The sequence below is a fragment of the Diospyros lotus genome, chromosome 10, assembly GCF_014633365.1.
Source record: "Diospyros lotus cultivar Yz01 chromosome 10, ASM1463336v1, whole genome shotgun sequence".
In the NCBI taxonomy this organism is placed as follows: Eukaryota; Viridiplantae; Streptophyta; class Magnoliopsida; order Ericales; family Ebenaceae; genus Diospyros; species Diospyros lotus.
Window position 1 is genome coordinate 26,125,180 of NC_068347.1, and position 18,236 is coordinate 26,143,415.

General features: G+C 34.0%; 2 protein-coding genes across 3 annotated transcripts; both read left to right on the forward strand.

The window, feature by feature from the left end:
- The first annotated feature begins 928 nt into the window (after positions 1-928).
- Positions 929-3,764, forward strand: LOC127811747 (probable amino acid permease 7). 2 transcript variants are annotated; one of them, XM_052351904.1, is made up of 7 exons: positions 929-1,118; positions 1,313-1,549; positions 1,815-1,908; positions 2,348-2,562; positions 2,643-2,776; positions 2,863-3,090; positions 3,258-3,477. In XM_052351904.1, exons 1-7 carry the CDS (start codon positions 1,034-1,036, stop codon positions 3,324-3,326), a joined length of 1,062 nt encoding a protein of 353 aa, XP_052207864.1. In that variant the 5' UTR covers positions 929-1,033; the 3' UTR covers positions 3,327-3,477. The 2 variants fall into 2 exon arrangements, with proteins under 2 accessions (XP_052207864.1, XP_052207863.1); XM_052351903.1 differs by having other exon boundaries at positions 930-1,118; positions 3,250-3,764.
- An 8,419-nt stretch (positions 3,765-12,183) lies between these two features.
- Positions 12,184-16,909, forward strand: LOC127811746 (probable amino acid permease 7). The gene is made up of 7 exons (XM_052351902.1): positions 12,184-12,363; positions 12,513-12,749; positions 14,725-14,818; positions 14,926-15,140; positions 15,785-15,918; positions 16,021-16,248; positions 16,346-16,909. Exons 1-7 carry the CDS (start codon positions 12,258-12,260, stop codon positions 16,745-16,747), a joined length of 1,416 nt encoding a protein of 471 aa, XP_052207862.1. The 5' UTR covers positions 12,184-12,257; the 3' UTR covers positions 16,748-16,909.
- Positions 16,910-18,236: the final 1,327 nt, after the last annotated feature.

Genomic DNA, 18,236 nt, shown 5'->3' on the forward strand with positions numbered 1-18,236 from the left:
GAAACATAACAAGATTTTTATCATGGTTCACTCTAAAAAATAGAATTATATCTATGTTGAGCTCTAGCCATAAGAGTTCATTGCATTAGTCAAAAATGGTTACACCCTCCATGTACAAATCTTCCACCCTCATTGTACACTCGTTGGTCCCCAAAGATCACATACAAATTAAAAGGGATATAAAGAGAAAATGAAGAAGAACACATATAAATAGAAAATGAGAAGAAATCCTAGGCAAAAAATAACCCGACTGTGTCACAGATCCCAAGAAATAGTAGGATTTAAATAGGTAGGGTATGAGATCAACGGTAGAGATAAGCCTTGATGATTAGATCAACGGTATCCACAACCACATACAACATGATAAAATACAAAGGCTAAATCAAATGTGCTAATAAACGAAATGACAAGGGTTGTTGGCTGTCCACGCACACAAGCTACAAAAAGAAGCCAGTGTGTGATTGCCATCTTACCTTCCATCACTCTGATTCCAAAATGGCATCATTTGTATTGATACTTTACAATACTCAACAATTACTTGATTGTTACAACTTAGAAGTGAAATTTGATGCATTTTCTAAATTTGCTTGGATTTATCACCTGGAGAAAAAAGAAGGAAAACTGTTCCAAGCCAGACTAGAGAGTGTAATTAAGAGCCTATTTTGCATGCTTAGATTACATAGGGATAGGGTTATCAAGGTCACTCAAATTTTTAGTACCTGTTTTCAGTTTACAATAAGAAAAGAAAGAATATTATGCTAATAAAAATACACAGTTGTGTTGTGGATACAATTTGTCCTTTTTTTTTTTTTAACTTTCCTATGTATACAGCAAACTAAAAGATATTAAAAATTAAGAAGAAAACCTTACTGCCAGTACTCTCCGTCCCAGCAGTCATATCTGTAGCTTGATGGCTATATATATCCCGATGACAAAGAACGAGTGAGAGGACGTACAACCAATTTGGCATTGACATGAAAAGAATAATTTTTAACTTGTCATCTTGGTAGGAGGGATCAGATCACAGAGAATTATGGGCAATGAAGGAGAAGAAGATCATCATCAACAGTCAATCAGAAACTTCAATATTGATGCTGCAGATGCCTTCAAAAGAACAGGTACAATTTTAAGATTCTCTCTCTCTCTCTCTCTCTCCCTCTCTTTGCGGTAACTAGCTAGAGACTCTACTTGAAGATTGGGTTGGGTTTTGACTTTTGAGGCTCCCATAGCGGAGCGGAGAGCCTCTTGCTTGCGCTAGGGACGATCCTAAATACTAAACTCTAAATATATGTATTTGGTTGTGCATGTGCAGGGACAATATGGACAGCAATTGCTCACATAATAACTGGAGTAATAGGAGCTGGAATACTGTCCCTTGCCTGGAGCATGGCTCAGCTGGGGTGGGTTGCCGGTCCATTGGCTATGGTGGTGTTTGCAGGGATCACCCTTATTTCTTCGTATCTTCTCTGCGATTGCTACAGATCTCCTGATCCCGAATCGGGACCAACAAGGAGTAAATCCTACATGGAAGCTGTTAAACTCTACTTAGGTCTCAGAGCTCTATTTTAACTCCTTGATTAGTGCTTCCTTCCTAGCTAGTTTAAAATTCATAGTTGCTAATGCTACAGGGGACAGCCAAAGGCGAAACAACGGAAGCAATAAACTAGAAAAAGATTTAAAAAAAAATTGACTGGTTCATTGATCTGTGTAATTGTTTTATTCATATATATATATATATATTTTGAATGAACAAGTTAATAGAATTCATTCTACAAAGTACAATTGCAAACCGAATGAAAATGGGCCATTTTCAGGGGAGAACAGCAAGCGAGTATCCGGGGTGTTTTTGAATGAAACCTTGTATGGTTGTGGAGTAGCATATGTTATTACTTCAGCTGCCAGTATCAGGTAAAGGTCTCAATTATTGAAAGAGCCTTCAAGTTATCTAATAATTGCATCTTTCTTCTGTTTTTGTTTGGCTGTTTGGTGGATATATATATATAACAACTTTTTTCTATTACCAGAAGAGAAAGTGTGCCAAAATCTGTGTTGAAGATGTAAGAAAATTACAAACGAAGTAACAATCAAATCCCAAACCGAAAAATATTCATCAAATGTTCTAACTCCATCTTTGTTGTAGTTAGAAGAAAATAACTATGACTTTTGTGGGCGCATTTGACATCCTAAAATGGTGACACATCTTCGGGATACAACTAAAAAAGTTATGAACATTCTGATTTGTTAGATGATGATAATGATTCCTACGATGCTCAATACTACATTTATAATCTTGCTAATTCTGTTATTATTTTGGCTTCATGTTTGGTTCTTGTGCAAATGGATGCAGAGCAATTCAGAAATCAAACTGTTACCACAAGGAAGGACATGAAGCTCCGTGCCACTATGGGGAAACTGATTACATGCTACTATTTGGGGCTGTCCAGATTATAATGTCACAGATACCAGATTTCCATAACATGGCATGGCTCTCTATTCTTGCAGCTATCATGTCCTTCTCCTATGCTTTCATAGGATTGGGACTTGGCTTTGCAAAAGTTTTAGGTATTTCTTTCTTTCTTTCTTTTTTCTTCTTTTCTTTTCCCCAAATTAGGCATCCGAAGGTCATGCACGCAACTTTACAGAAAATGGGACAGTTAAAGGGAGCATTGGAGGAGTCCCAGCCAAGAGTACGGCCGAGAAAACATGGTTAGTGTTTCAGGGCCTAGGGGACATTGCTTTTGCCTATCCATACACAATCATTCTTCTAGAAATACAGGTAGTTTTCTGTTCTGCCTTTGGTTAGACAAAGTATAGACCTTTTCAAGAAACATAATTGAATGTGAAAGTGAAATAAATGTGAAGGACACTCTGAAGTCTCCTCCGCCTGAAAACCGGACGATGAAGGTGGCTTCCACCGCTGCAATCTTTATCACCACCTTCTTCTACCTCTGCTGTGCGTGCTTCGGATATGCAGCCTTTGGGAGTAGCACACCGGGGAACCTCTTGACTGGTTTTGGATTCTATGAGCCCTTCTGGCTCGTTGACTTGGCTAATGCTTGCATTGTTCTGCACCTCGTTGGAGGATATCAGGTAGCCACTCTTGGCATGCAATTTTTTGAGCCTCCATTTGTTATCTATGTCTAGAATTCATGTAATCGACCTCACTTAGTGAGAATAAGGCTTGTTTCATCTGGTAACATTATGTATTTTTCAGAGTTATATATATCATCATTACAATTTATGCTTTAGGTGTACAGCCAGCCAGTGTTCCAGTTCGTGGAAGGTTGGATCAGGAAGAAGTTCCCAAACAGGCGATTTGTGAATGATGCTTACGCGCTAAAACTCCCATTTTTGCCCGGCTTTCAACTTCATCCTCTAAGGATATGTTTTCGGACGACTTACGTTGTATCAACAACACTAGTTGCAGTCATCTTCCCTTACTTCAACCAGGTTTTGGGAGTTTTAGGGGCCTTGAACTTCTGGCCATTGGCAATATATTTCCCTGTGGAAATGTACTTTGTGCAGAGAAAGATTGGGGCTTGGACAAGGACATGGCTTCTTCTACAAACTTTCAGCCTTGCTTGTTTGCTTCTGTCCATATTAGCCTTAGCTGGGTCATTGCAAGGACTTATAAGTGCAAAATTTAGCTGATCAGATCAAGCTAATATTTGCAGACAATTAATGGAATTCATGTTTATAGCTTTCCTTTCTCTATGGTGAATGTGTTCTTGATCAGATGATGTACAACCTATTAGAATTAACAATTTCTGTTCAAATTAATTGCAACTTCAAATATATATATATATATGTATCTATTGTCTATTTCTCCAAGCTCTAAGCTTGTCAACGGGTTAGACATGGCCGATACCCACTAAATCCAAACCCGGCCTAGACCTATCAAACCTCAACCTAGTTCCAACTGTTCCATTAACAGTAGCTAGCTACTGAATTGTTGCAAGATAGTATCGGGTCTGGACTCTGGTTCAAGTCAATAACAATTAGCTACCCAAATTGTCCAAATCAAATTATTTCACAGTTACAACAACGACAAAAAAAAAAAAAAATCTAAAAAAAACCTAAAAAACGAAAAAGTAAATAACAATAACTTAAAAATACAGTTAACTACCAAATCAAATAGCAATAACCTTACTAGCAAATAATCTAAAAAACCTAACCATACAAATCAAATTATACATCATAAATTGTGAATGCAGAATCCGAGTAGCTTAGGAGAGAGAACAGTTGAAAAAATTTCTGGAAACAAAAATATAGAATAGACCAAGATTTGAAGTAAAAGCTCTAAACATTCTAGAAACAAGTGTTGATCAATTGTATTGTTTGCCATACATAAACAGGTAAGTTGGGCTGCTAACTCCACATCTAAGAAGAAGAGAGAACAGAAACAGAGATCTTCCTGTCTAATTATTAAGAACCTAAAACTTTCCACCCAGAGTCAAAGAAGATGCAACCAAAAACAACTGAGAAAGGATTTAAAAAAAAAAAAAAAAGAAACTAAGAGGAAGAAGGGTATTAGAAAGCCAACCTTAAGAAAAATGGGGAGAACCCAATATTTACAACTTGAAAAGCTCCCTGCATAACAAAAAAATGTACTTCCTATGTAAAGGATATAACAAGAAAATGACACATTATCTAACCCAACAAAGAAACACAACTCAGATAAATGTAACCCCCCCCCCCCCCAAAAAAAAAAAAAAAAAAAAAAATTCCTATTAAGAATCACAATTTCTGCAATCATAGAACACTCAAATCTTAATCACAATGTAGAGTCTCAAACTGTCACGACCTAATTTTTTTTTTTTTTTTTTGGGGGGGGGGGGGGTGCATGATTATCAAATATATCATCGTTCTAAATACAGATCAATATCTCAATGCCTATGAGATTTACAAGACAATTTAATAAAAGATCAATCACCCTATATCCCTATTTCACTGCACATGATGGATTGTGTTCTTGGAGCGTGATTATGGTAAGGATGCAATTATGACCCTCTATTGGAATCTTTGAAGTACCATTAGTGCCCGAATTTACAACTAGAAACTGTAGTAGGGTGAGTGAAAGGTCAATAGATTCAGAGAGTGTGGAAAAATATTATGATGGGGAAAATAAGAGTTAATGCAACAATATCTGCTACATGCCATGGTATTTTAGATAGTAACAAGAGAAAAATAATATGGTGTAAGGATAGTAATAATTATGATGAACAGAACATGTATAATGATGGAAATAAACAAGTAGAACTAACATTCAGTCATTCATATACATTTAAACAAATAACATAGTGGTGGAACAATCTCTTGTCCAAAATACGAATGGTGGTGGAACATACTCTCACCCCTTTATAACATAGTGATTGAATAAACTTTCACCCATTGAAATAATCTCTCATCCATTCTTATCTGCATAGTGCACCAATGACTAATTATATATTGTAGTTAGCATACAGTGTTCTAAATAGCTACTCCCAATGTCATGGATGCATAATCATATAGTATTAGTCTGTTTTCCATTTTTAAACTACACTGCATAGTTCTCACTTCTCGTGTACGTTCATTGATGTTATATTTGTCATCTTTTGATGTCATACAATGTAAATGCAAGGTCAAGATAATTGTCTCACACAGAAATAAAATATGAACTTATGCAAGTTAACTAATCAATATGGGATTTACAATATAAACAAGTTGAATTAAATGAATAATAAATATTAGATACAAGCATTTGTCAAAATACCATAATATAATTCCCCACTTACAGTGGTTTAGTACGTCAAAGATTTCTCCTTAATTGCTTCTCCCTTGAGATGTGTCGAAATCACATAATTAATAACATAATTAAGGTAGCATAAGTAATAAATAGGGTAAAATAAAATGTCTAAAATAGCCCTAATAACCCTAATGAATACCCTATTCGATGAATGAACCTGATTGATGGAAAAAATGAGTAAAGGGTCAGTTGCTGGCGTGGGTAGTGGCATAATCGGGTCAGGTTATATAGTATGGGTCTTAGGTCACGGGTCGGATATAGTGCGCCTAGATCTTAGGTCAAACTGGGTCTAGGCTTTGTTTATTTATTGGCTTACTGATTATTAGGTTCAAATCAAAATAAGGGGATATGAAAGTAGGGTTGTTCGTTTCAAGGAAAAACCAACCTAGTTGTGCCGTTATCAAGGATAGTGATAGTGCCCTAATTATCAACGGAGTTGAATGATTGGAGTTAGAAAAGTACTTATTGCAACACAAATGTGGGATGATCATCAAAGATGTCATCTGGGTGGAAATGATAGATTGAAATTGCATCTAATTAATGAAAGTACATCTTTTTGTTTACATCTTATGTACATGTCTTTAATACACTTTTGATAGAAATTTATTAAGAACAATTAATATTCAAAGATATGAAATTTTGTATAGTAAAATTTATTTCAAAAAGAACATTGCAAAAGTACTTCTTATTGGTTGATTCTTTTTTTTTTAAATAAAAAATGAAATATTTAAGGGAAAAAGAAAGACAATTTACAAGGCTCTCCAAAATGCCCAAAATAGAGATTGTTATGGTGCATAAGCTGCTGCTAGTTACATGTTTTGGTGCCCATTTACTTATCACTATCAACTCACTTTATATATACGACACTTAGAAATGCCTCATAATGCTATTGGGGCACCATTAGAAATGTCGGAGGATTTTGGCTTTTGGGATGCTAATTAAAATGCCTCCTTTAATTAGTGGCAAAATTGAATGTTTGCATGTGTCCATGTTGGTTTTGGTTGGATCATAGAAGGACTCTAGAAACTTTGTAGGCTCAAAATTAAGCCGATCAAATCTTAACATAAAAAGAAGACTAATGTTATTTATCTTTAGTAAAAATGAATAGCGGTGATGTGGCAGATCATGTAGACTGTGTGTTTGCATGAAAAAGAAGAAAATGTGTCCAATAAATTTAATTTATTATATTTTAAATAGACGTATAATGTCAATTATATAGTTTATATGAACTGTCACATTATCATTATTCATCTTTACAAGAGATGAATACCATTACTATAAAAAGAAAGTTATTTACAAATGGGGATGGAATATAATTCATGTATTGTTTTTTCTATCCTGGAATGGTGAGTGTGTTCTAGAAAAGAGATGATTATGTCAAATTAAGTATAATTTTAACAGATTCTGTTACTATGTGAATTTATTTTTCTCGATAAACAATAAGCCTAGAGGTTGAAGGGACATTGTGAATGTTAATTGATGAATCTCAATTTAATGTCTTAGTCACAAGGTTAGACATGATGTGATTATATATATATATATCTCTCACTTTTGCGACATCATTGTTAACTATAAACTCTTATCATCACTATAGAGCGATGTCAAGATATAATGAACAAGCAATTGAAGCTCAAAAGCCTTAAAACGAAGGTTTTTCAAACTCACCAACATCATCAACCCTAGCCATATATTAAGCTACCACCTTGGGGTGGTGTGGTGTGTATGGTACGCGTGATCACATAAAATAATATTATATTTTCTTACTTAATTTACATATAAAATAAATTAGAGAAAACTCACACTAAGTATAGTAAGTCAGTTGATTAATCATATATTATTATTGTCTATATATATATATCTATATAATAAAATAAGAGAACTTTTGAAAATGTCTCGAATGTATAGATAGATTTTGATCATATGGCTAAATGAGATTTTGATGTATATCAGTGGTTAAGATCAAATACCTAATATACTTTTTCTCTCCAAAACCATCCCATCCTTCCTCATTGCCTTTTTTTTTTCTCTCTCACAAATCTATCCACCCACTCCCTCACTCAGTCTCTCTCTCTTTCTCTTTCTCATAGGCCCCCACCCATGTCGTCGCCTCCAAACACACGCATACGCATACATATACACACATAAAAAATAAAAGAGAAGCACTAAGAAGAAAAGATGGAAAGGAAAAAAAGAAAATAAATAAAGAAAAAAAATAAAAATATATATCAAATATGAAAAAAAAGTGATTCAGCCGTGCGTGAAGGAGAAGCAAGAAGAAGAAGAAGATGGAAATAAAATAAAGAAAGAAAAAAAGAAAAAAAAATATAAAATATAAATAAAAAATAGGATGAAATGGCATTGTTAATGGGTGGATTTTGGCATAAGAGAGGTAGCTAAAGAGGTGACACGATGTCTGAGCATTTGTTTGGTTTCTCTTTCAGATTGATTGATGTAAAAATAATTATTTTTGAATTATTTAAACCTTTGGTTGGTGTTATTTGGAAATTATTGATGGGTGAGTTTTGCGAGTCTGCCCTTTCCCGCTGTTTTTTTTTTGTGAAAATATTTTAAAGTTAGAAACATTAATCAAAATTTAAAGTTTAAAGTAAAATTAAAAACATTACACTTATAATATTTTTAGATAAAATATTTAAAGTTAGAAATATTAATAGAAAGTAAAAAATTTTTTTTAGAGAAAATTACCTTTACCTATATTTAAAATTAAAAACATCACACTTATAATTTGTGTCTATTTACGTATGCCTGTTAATAAGATAAAATTACAATTATAATTTGTGTCTACTCAACCACTATAAAATAAAGAATATCATAGACTACGATTTTTTTTTAATTTTTCTTAAAGAGTATCATCCTAAATATTCTAATTTTAAAAACATTTAATACTTAATTTTTAAGTATTCTAAATATCAACAGTATAAGTTTTGAAATATCATGTAAGTTTTAAATAAAAAAACACCAACAGTGTAAGTTTTAATGTATAAGAATTTGACGTTTAAAATTTGACATGGATGATTCAATTCCAAAAGAAATAAAAGTTTCTATTTTAAATCATTGATGATTAAATGTTGTTTTTAGTGTAAAATTTTATTCAAATAATGATATGGAAGTAGGAAGTTTAATTCGAAATTTAATATTTTTATCTTTTAAGTGTTGAATTTTTTATACTTAAAGAAATGCGAAATTAGTTAATCTATCCTATTGAATTACTTAAAGATGCAAATATTCAAAAAGAATTTATTTATTTTTTTAATTCTATTTTTATTTTATTAATTCTATTTTTTATTTTAAGCACAATAAAATCTTTTTTAAATTAAAATAATATAAAAATCAAAGAGTTCTCCAAACCCGAACTGGGGGTTCCCCCCAGTTGATGGTTGCGGCCATGGCGGCCGGCAGCGGTTGGTATGTATTGTTTGATATTTAATTTTTTATTTAATTTGTTCAGATTGTAGAGCACTTACTATGTGTTTTATTATATAGATTTAGTAATTTTTTTGTTTTTATTATAAAACGTTAACAAGTATATACAATAACTTTAATTTTTATTTTTTGTTCAATGTTTACAATTTTTTTTTTTTACTTGCTCTTATATTTTAATTTACAATATATTGATGAACATTATAAATCTTATATGTTTGTTTATTATTTGAGTTTTGTAGAACATTTAATACAAGTAAAATTGTTACAAATTCTTCACAAATTTTAATATAATATATATAAATTATAATTTTATTTTAATCTTAATATTATTTATGTCTTTTAACTATATCAGAGAAGCCTCGTATTAATTTTGCATGAAACAGAAAGTTGCTTTTCCTGTTTTCTGGTTGAGGGGCAATGCATAGAAAGGTTGCCATTTTCACAGGCGCTTCGCCTTCAAGTTAGGTAAGCATCACCTGGAAAGTGTCAAGGGGGTGAGGGTACGTACCTGACTGGTGGTTTGATTTTCCCAAGGGTATATTATATTATATTATATTATATTCCGCACGTTTCTAAGTTGTAGTGTTAGATTGATTTTGGTTACTGCATATTAATGTTGATTTTTGTTGACAAGAATGGTAAACGCTCAATAACTAAATCATGGGCTCAACCACCGGCTCAGTATAGCTCAAGTGATTTGTTTGAGTCCTCAAAGTGTTTATTTACCAATTTTTATAGTTAGTTTGACGACCGACCCAAGGGGAGCTTACTAAGACCTATATCTAGAGATTTCAAAAATATGGGATTTCAAAAATTTTTTAGAGGCCACTAACCCTGCTAACTAAAAGGAGGCCACCAGTAATCCTCTTCGTCACCATCTCACCATTTATGACATAGTTGCCATCTACCCATTTTTTGTGACCAGTAGTCGGCCCCCAAAAAAGGGGCTCTAAAAAATTTGCAGACTGCCGGCCTTACTACCCAAAAAGAGGCCACTCGCAATCATCTTCATCGCCATCTTACCATTTTTTGTGACATAGTCATCATCTAGTCAGTTCTTGTGATCAGTAGTCGAACCCCAGAAAGGGAGTCCCAAAAAATTTGTAGAGACTGTCAGTCCTACCGCCCTGCCCAGGAAAGAAGGAGGCCACCAAGCAAGAAAGAGATGGCCGACGAGATGCAGTCATCGATATGCATGCGCAAGAGATAGAGCTTACGTCGCTACCCTTGCCGACGCCAATCGTTGGTCACTAGTGCTGCAATCAACCCCTACCCTGTCTTGTGAAAACAATAAATGTTAGAAGTCCCCTAAATTAGTATTAGCCTAAGCGCCCCAACCCTTTGAGCCGACCTTGATTTGACATTGTTTTGTTATGTTGTATACAAGTTTGATTGGGCTTAGACTTGTGATATTATTAAGAGTATTAGACAGCCAGACATGAAAATTGTATATTTGTATAGATGGACACGTGGATACATCTTCATTAAAATGAACATTAATAATTTCACCTAGCTAGCATGAGAAATTCTTATTTTTAAATTTCTAAAAATAAAAACTAAAAAAAAGGCGTTTCAACTTTCAACTGATTTGAAAGCTGGTTGCGTCTTAATTTGGCTAGCTTTTTGCTGCCAGCCAAAGGCACCTAATGGTCAATAATCTGGTTGAACTGATCATCTTCTCCCCCTTGGACTTCTATGCCCTTTGCTTGAAGAAATTGGTCTCTTAGGCTTTTCAAATCAAGAAATTGATGGGATTTCTTTGAATTTTTTGAGGGCTTGTTAGGTTATTCGTTAGATTGAAGAAGAAAATAATGAAACAAATACTACATAGTAACAAATAATCCCACAATAATATTTCCAAATATAAATCATTTGATATGTTATTTAATATTACTTTTTTTATAAAGTGATAGAAATTAAAATCTATTATTTTATTCTTATAAATAATTATTACATATATATACTAATAATGGTCGGAGCTGATCACCATTAGACCATCAAATATGTATGGGAGTAATATTTTTTTGTTAGTTTTTCTTGTTTCACCAGTTATTTTTAATTATCTTTAAATCTGTACTTTCTAAATTTTGCTCAACTCGTCAAAGGAGGGAGGAGCTGTATCTTTTAGTGAATCTTTTAACGATCAAGACAGTGACGAGATTCAAGACACAATGACATAATAGGAATGTAATCAATGAGATATCTGATTCTTGAAATTTATATTTATGTAAAAGTACTTTAGAATTGGTGAAGAGTCACGATTATGCCACAAATAATTATGTGTAAGCTTAGTGGATGACTATGATCATGCTAGATTCCATATGGAATGTTAGATTTGAACCCACGAGATGACTTTGATGAGAAATGGCATGAGTGTGGATTCAAGGCTAGGTTCCTAGGTTCCAATCCAATCATTTGAGGCTTGATTGGCCTCCAAGTTAAGATTTTTGGTTTTGAACTTGGGATTCCATGCTTGATAGGCCTTTAAGTTCGATCTTTGGTTTTGAATTTGCCATTGTTCTTGCACAAGTCCAATTTATCCTTGGCATGTGTCATCCTTGGAGAACTCCCAATAAGAAATATTTTTATATTTTTCATGAAATTAGAACATTCAATCATTATAATATTACGTGTATTTATAAAATATTATATACGATGTTAATAATATAATTAATTTATAATACAATAAGGTATTATAAATTAAAAAAATATGCAAATTAAGTTCATAATAAATTGAGAGGAGACAATAAAAATATCTCAACAATAATAAATACAACTGATGAAATTGAATTTATTATTTTTTAAAAAAATAAACACAATAATTATCATTATATAATTCAAAAGTTTAAGAGCGACGAGGCCAATAATGTTGCTTAGGGGACAAAATTGACTTTCCCCACCATCTCCAGCATACAAGAGACTTTCAGTTGTGGAGACATATATAAAGACGAAAACAGAGAACCTGACATTTCACATTGAAAAACGTTGTTCTTTCAACTGTGAGAGTTCAATCTCTCTGAATGCAAGGGCCATGGGAGAAGTACAAGAAGAACAAGAAGATGTTCGGACGCCATTGTTGCACTCAGATGTTGCTTCGTCTCCCGGGGAACCAGTCCAGCCTCTCTTCAGGAGAACCGGTTTGTTCTGCACTGCTATTTTCATTCATATATTACACAGATTATGGACAGTACAGTACAACAATGAGAACGGTTTAGTGTCTGTGATTCATTTGAGTAATTTTATGACACTGAAACATTTGCACTGTTATTGGGGAAATTTTGAGAAGGGAATTTGCGGACAGCAGTGGCACATATAATAACAGGGGTGATAGGGTCCGGGGTGCTATCGTTGGCATGGAGTATGGCGCAGTTGGGGTGGATTGCTGGTCCATTGGTCATGGTGGTTTGTGCTTCAGTCACCCTTTTCTCCTCATTTCTCCTCTGCAACTGTTACAGATACCCTCATCCTGAGCATGGTCCGGCCAGAAACAGCTCTTACTTGGAAGCTGTTCGGGTGAATTTAGGTATGAATATCTTCATGTGGTTGAAATTCTTTACAGTATTTTCCATCGAACAATTCTTATTGGATACAATAATTTATACTTAAACCCATAATATATATATATATATTTATATAAATACATATATGTGGAGGAAGGGAACATGGATAGCATATATGACACTATCAAATAAATTAAGGCAGTGGAAGTCTCCATGAAATTGACATCGTCCAGTAACTTCCATAACAAATCCATCTTTTTCATAGGCTAATACCAACGATCAATTGCGTTGTCGCAGACTTAAACCCAACCTTACCCCTTTATTTCGAAAGCTGGTCGAGCTTTTTAATGGTCTTGTATTATTTCTCACGTACCCGTTGATAAAGAAACTCTGCGGAAGGAGTTCATTCATAGAAACTGCATTTCAATTTTTGTAACTATTTGATCTCTTCCAGTAGGTTCCACAACACATCTATATCCTTCATGGGCTCGTACAAATGTTTAATTACATTGTAAGCCTAGACCATAGAAGTCTTCTTGAAATAGGCATGTAGCCACACGGGCATAGCACATTTGGTTTTTAAATAACAGATTGCACTCAAGAATGCAGGTTCGAGTCATGGCAGTCGCAATATGAAAGTTTTACCCTCCTGTGAGGTGACTCCTTATGAATACCATGCATTGTGCCTCTTATTTGGTGCACTGTTGTATATTGTGATTAACCTCTCCCACATACACGGGGCAGTGTGTGGGGGCCTTTAAGACGACGGATTTCACCTTTTGCACCCAAGAAATTAGCATGTCGGTTAACAGGCTTTTTGCCCACATGTCAAATTATAGAATGTCTTCAATGATGTGTTTGGTGTATTTAACTAGACAGTTACGTTAAGGAACCAATCAACTGGCTCTTTTTCCAATCCCTCATAGCTTTTATCTCAAAAATTACCAAATTTAACTACTGTGTAATTTTGGAAACCGTTATCCACAAATATGATCTGAAAAGTTTTTAATCTAAAATCTACTTGTCTTCATATAATTGTTTGAAAAATGCTATTGGTATACTTTTGTGTACGTCTTGTGTTACATAAAGGTGTACCAATGACAAAAAATCCCCTCATGAGGCGCATGATATTTTAGTTATAATATCCCTTATATAGCTCAAAATGTACAAAATAATTGTACATCTAGCATGATTCTAATTGTTTTTCATACTGCAACTCAGACAATTTTGGTGGACCCTTAGTTTAAAGATTGTTCTGGCGGTCCCAATTAAAACATGGGATGCCAATGGGTGAAGTTTGCTTGCTGTTGTTGGACAAGTAATAGCTTACAACTATTAAAAGAGACACAAGGGTTCAGATCGCGAATCATCCATCTCTCCCTTATAGTGCTTTTTTTTTTTTTTTTTGGTGGGGGGGGGGGGGGGGGGGGGGGCGGGGTTTGATGTGTTGGGCCGAGAAAAGGACACCTTACACTTGTCCTTTAATCTCAAAATTTATAGTGCCATTCCTTTAATCTCAAAATTTATAGTGCCATTGCCAAGAGTTTTGTTGCTTATGCCAATTGGGCTTCCAAGAGAAGAAAAAGCGAAAAGGAATTCTATCCATTTACTTATATGGGACTTTTTAGCCATCAACCTTTTTTTTATTAATCTTTTCCTGTCTATTATAAACAATCTTTAACCAACAAAAGTTAAGGAACAAAAAGTGCATTTATACTAATTTATTTCTTAGCACTGTTTGCTAACAACAGTAATAACTTCAATTATATATATATTAAGGAGCAAAAAGTAAAAAGTTATGTAATACCCTTGTTTATTTAGAGACTGGAGAATATCCAATTGTAATGTACAAGCAGACAGTTCAAGACATTCAATTTTCTTCTATTAGAAATTAAAGTCTTTAAGTCAAAAGGCATTCAAATTCATTAACTAATTCAAACCCATTTAAGTGTAGAAAATAATATTTCTTGCCGTGTTTAACTCAATGTGGCACCTCAGGAGCAAGCAGATCCTGGGTGTGTGTGTTTGTTATACAGATAAGCTTATTTGGGACTGGCATTGCTTATGTCATTACTTCAGCCACCAGCATGAGGTAAATGTTACCCACAATGGCTATCTTTAATTTGTCCATTTTCAAGCTTTTACTTTGATCGGAAAATATGAACCTTCCAGTCATTTTTAATCTTCTAACTAATACAGAGCAATAGAGAAATCAAACTGTTATCACAAGTATGGACATGAGGCAGATTGTGAATTTGGATACACTCACTATATGCTGATATTTGGAGTTGTTCAGATTGTGGTGTCTCAGATACCCAATTTCCATAACATGGAATGGCTTTCTGTTGTTGCTGCTGTCATGTCCTTCACTTATTCCTTTATTGCATTGGGACTGGGCTTGGCAAAAGTTTTAGGTATTGCTTCCAATTTGTCTCTTCTTTCCATTGAAAAAAGGTACAAGTGCTAGTACATGCAACTGCTTTGATTTGCAACCAGTTTAGCCAAATGTTGTTGAACCTGAATAGGAAAATCTCTTCTAATATCTGCATCAAGTTTGAATTCCTTAATCCTAGACCTTTGCTAGGTTATGGCAAGTATCTTTCTGTCTAAGTTAATAGGATTGAGTTAAGTGTGTTGGGACAATTTGTACTCACATAATACTCGATATATATGTACATATATATTGAAATCTAAATTATGTAGTCTAGTAGTTATAAAATTAAGGTAGAAATGATTTTCTTCAAGATGTGGTGAAACAAAATTATGTTTCTTATATAATCAAACTTTTTATATTACAATTATTACAGAATTTCTATATCTAAAATGTTTTAGTTTATAATTGATGTGGGTCCCCATTGAAGTGACCCAAACCCTAGCCATAGTCCTGCCGCTTTGAATTATAATGTTCCTTGTAACCCTCTCCTAGCCCAATTATATATGGATCCCAAACATTTTCCATGAGGGTTGTGGGAGCATTGGGCATGGCTATTTCGGATCAAATTGCCATCCATAAATGCCATTTGTATCTTTAACCATCATCATATCTTGACACTATTAGGTGATGGAGTAATCAAAGGTAGCATTGCTGGGATCTCAACTTCTACTGCAGCCCAGAAAGTATGGTTGGTTTGTCAAGCACTTGGCGACATTTTATTTGCCTATCCATACAACATTATTCTCATTGAAATACAGGTAAGATGACTTTCAGATTCTGATAAGCAATGTCCAAGTTTTGTGTACTCAACCAATGAAGAGTATAAAGTTAATATTAAACCACACCTGCAAAACTTGAAGGACACTTTGCGATCACCCCCACCAGAAACCGAGACAATGAAGAAGGCCTCCACCATATCAGTGCTCATCACGACCTTCTTCTACCTCTGCTGTGGAGGCTTCGGATATGCAGCCTTTGGCAATTCCACCCCTGGAAACCTCTTGACAGGGTTCGGGTTCTATGAGCCATACTGGCTTGTTGACCTTGCTAATGTTTGCATTGTTCTTCATTTGGTTGGAGGATATCAGGTACTTCAATTACATAATCATACATTACTTGAATGTTTTTGTTCATTGTCATCGTTACAGATATCTCAAATAGATGTCTTAAATTGCATCGTGACAGGTATACAGTCAGCCGCTTTTTGCAGTTGTCGAGAAATGGTTGGCAGGGATGTTCAAAAGCAGTGAATTTATGAACAAGGAGTACGCTTTGAAGCTTCCCTTGTTGCCAGCTCTCAGATTGAATCTTCTGAGGCTGTGTTTTCGAACCATTTATGTTGCTTGTACAACTCTAATTGCAATGTTGTTCCCATACTTCAACCAGGTCTTGGGAGTGTTGGGAGCCATAAACTTTTGGCCACTGTCCATATATTTTCCCGTGGAAATGTACCTTGTGCAGAAGAATATTAGAGGTTGGACTACTGAATGGATTGTTCTTCGCTGTTTTAGCATTGCTTGTTTACTGGTGACAATTTCTGCTTTGGTTGGATCTATTGAGGGAATTGTAACAGAAAAGCTTAGCTGAGAAATATTATCGTTTTTCCTTGGATATGCGAAGATTTTGTGATTAATGATAATGGCTTTAGTTGTATAGGGAATTCTTATTATTTCGAGATATATAAGGTTCATAGTTGTTACAATGTTATATTAGTTGTTCTTTTATGGAATGTATTTTTAAACTGAGATTCAAGATTTTAGAATTGAGTTTGATATTTTTCAATTGCTTTGGTATTCGCTTAGGTAGTATTTGTTAAAATAAATAAGATAAGATTGTATTAAGATATTATAATATTTTCCGAACTAAGATAAGAAGTGGTCGAGAAAAAATTGAAAAACATTTTAAGAATTTTATCTGACTGTTTGTTAAATTTTTTAAAATGCATTAAGGAACATATAAGTTATTTTTTTTATTTATAAAGTTCAAAAAATGTATATTTTTTCTTATTGGAAATTGGAACCATTAACAAAGTGGAAAAACTATCACTGGACCATCCACTTCCGTACCTTAAAGAAAAAAATATATTTTTTTATCTAGAAAATAGAAAACCAGATTAAAAATAAAAAACACAAATGCAATTGGATTGTCAGAATTTTGCACAGCTGTGTTGAAAGAAATATATATATAGTTTCCTGGCAAAATTTAAAATAATCTCAACCTTAAATTTAGAGAAATGGGTCCCCCTGGGAATGTAGACAAATGGATCGTGTTTTCTTATTGTTGGAAGTTGAAGTGAAGAATAATAATCGTGTTTTCTCATGGGTGTGTGGGTCGCGGCGGTAGTATGGCGGTTGCACTTCGGGTCTTATGGAGATACGATCGGACTTGATTGTGTGAGGGAATCATTTGTATTAGGGTAGGGTTGTTTTGTTTTGTTTTGTAATGGCGACGGTATTTTGGTCTTTGTATAGTTTAAAAGGGTAAAATAGTCATTTTCTTCTTTCGATCATCTTTTTGTTAAGTGAGTTTGTACAAGTAGCGTTACTCATAAAAAAATTTAATGTAACAAATAACACCATTTAATTTTTTACAGATATAAAAATTTTTCAAACACTAAGAACACTGAGACTTCTCAACTCTTTGTCTTTTTTTTCTACGTCTTCTCTTTCTCTCCAACATCTCCTCCCTCTTCTTTCTTTGACCAGCATCTCTTGCGTCTCCTCTCTCTGACCAACATCTCTCGCGTCTCCTTTGACGACTCTTGTGTCTTCTCTCTCTAACTGACATCTCATGCGTCTCTTTCGGCGACGACTCTGTTTGTCATATACCTCTTCTCTCTGTCCATATTTTAATTGCATCCTTTCGTTTGCCCAGTTTGTCATTCTTTATATCATAAATGAATATTTTATATTTAATTGTATAAGCAAGATTTCCAATGCTATGGTTAAAAATGTAAGATTTTGATTGTACCGATACCTCATATTATTCTATATTTCATTGTATATGCAAGATTTCAATTATATTAATAATTTAGTTTTGTTATGGGTATTTTCCGCATTACTTTTTATGGGCTGGG

Coding starts and splice junctions, on each gene's coding strand:
- LOC127811747 (XM_052351903.1), top strand. CDS start 1,034: ATGGGCAATGAAGGAGAAGAAGATCATCATCAACAGTCAATCAGAAAC. Junction 1,119..1,312: donor AGATGCCTTCAAAAGAACAG/GTACAATTTTAA, acceptor GTGCATGTGCAG/GGACAATATGGACAGCAATT. Junction 2,563..2,642: donor TGGCTTTGCAAAAGTTTTAG/GTATTTCTTTCT, acceptor GCAACTTTACAG/AAAATGGGACAGTTAAAGGG.
- LOC127811746 (XM_052351902.1), top strand. CDS start 12,258: ATGGGAGAAGTACAAGAAGAACAAGAAGATGTTCGGACGCCATTGTTG. Junction 12,364..12,512: donor GCCTCTCTTCAGGAGAACCG/GTTTGTTCTGCA, acceptor AATTTTGAGAAG/GGAATTTGCGGACAGCAGTG. Junction 16,249..16,345: donor ATTTGGTTGGAGGATATCAG/GTACTTCAATTA, acceptor GCATCGTGACAG/GTATACAGTCAGCCGCTTTT.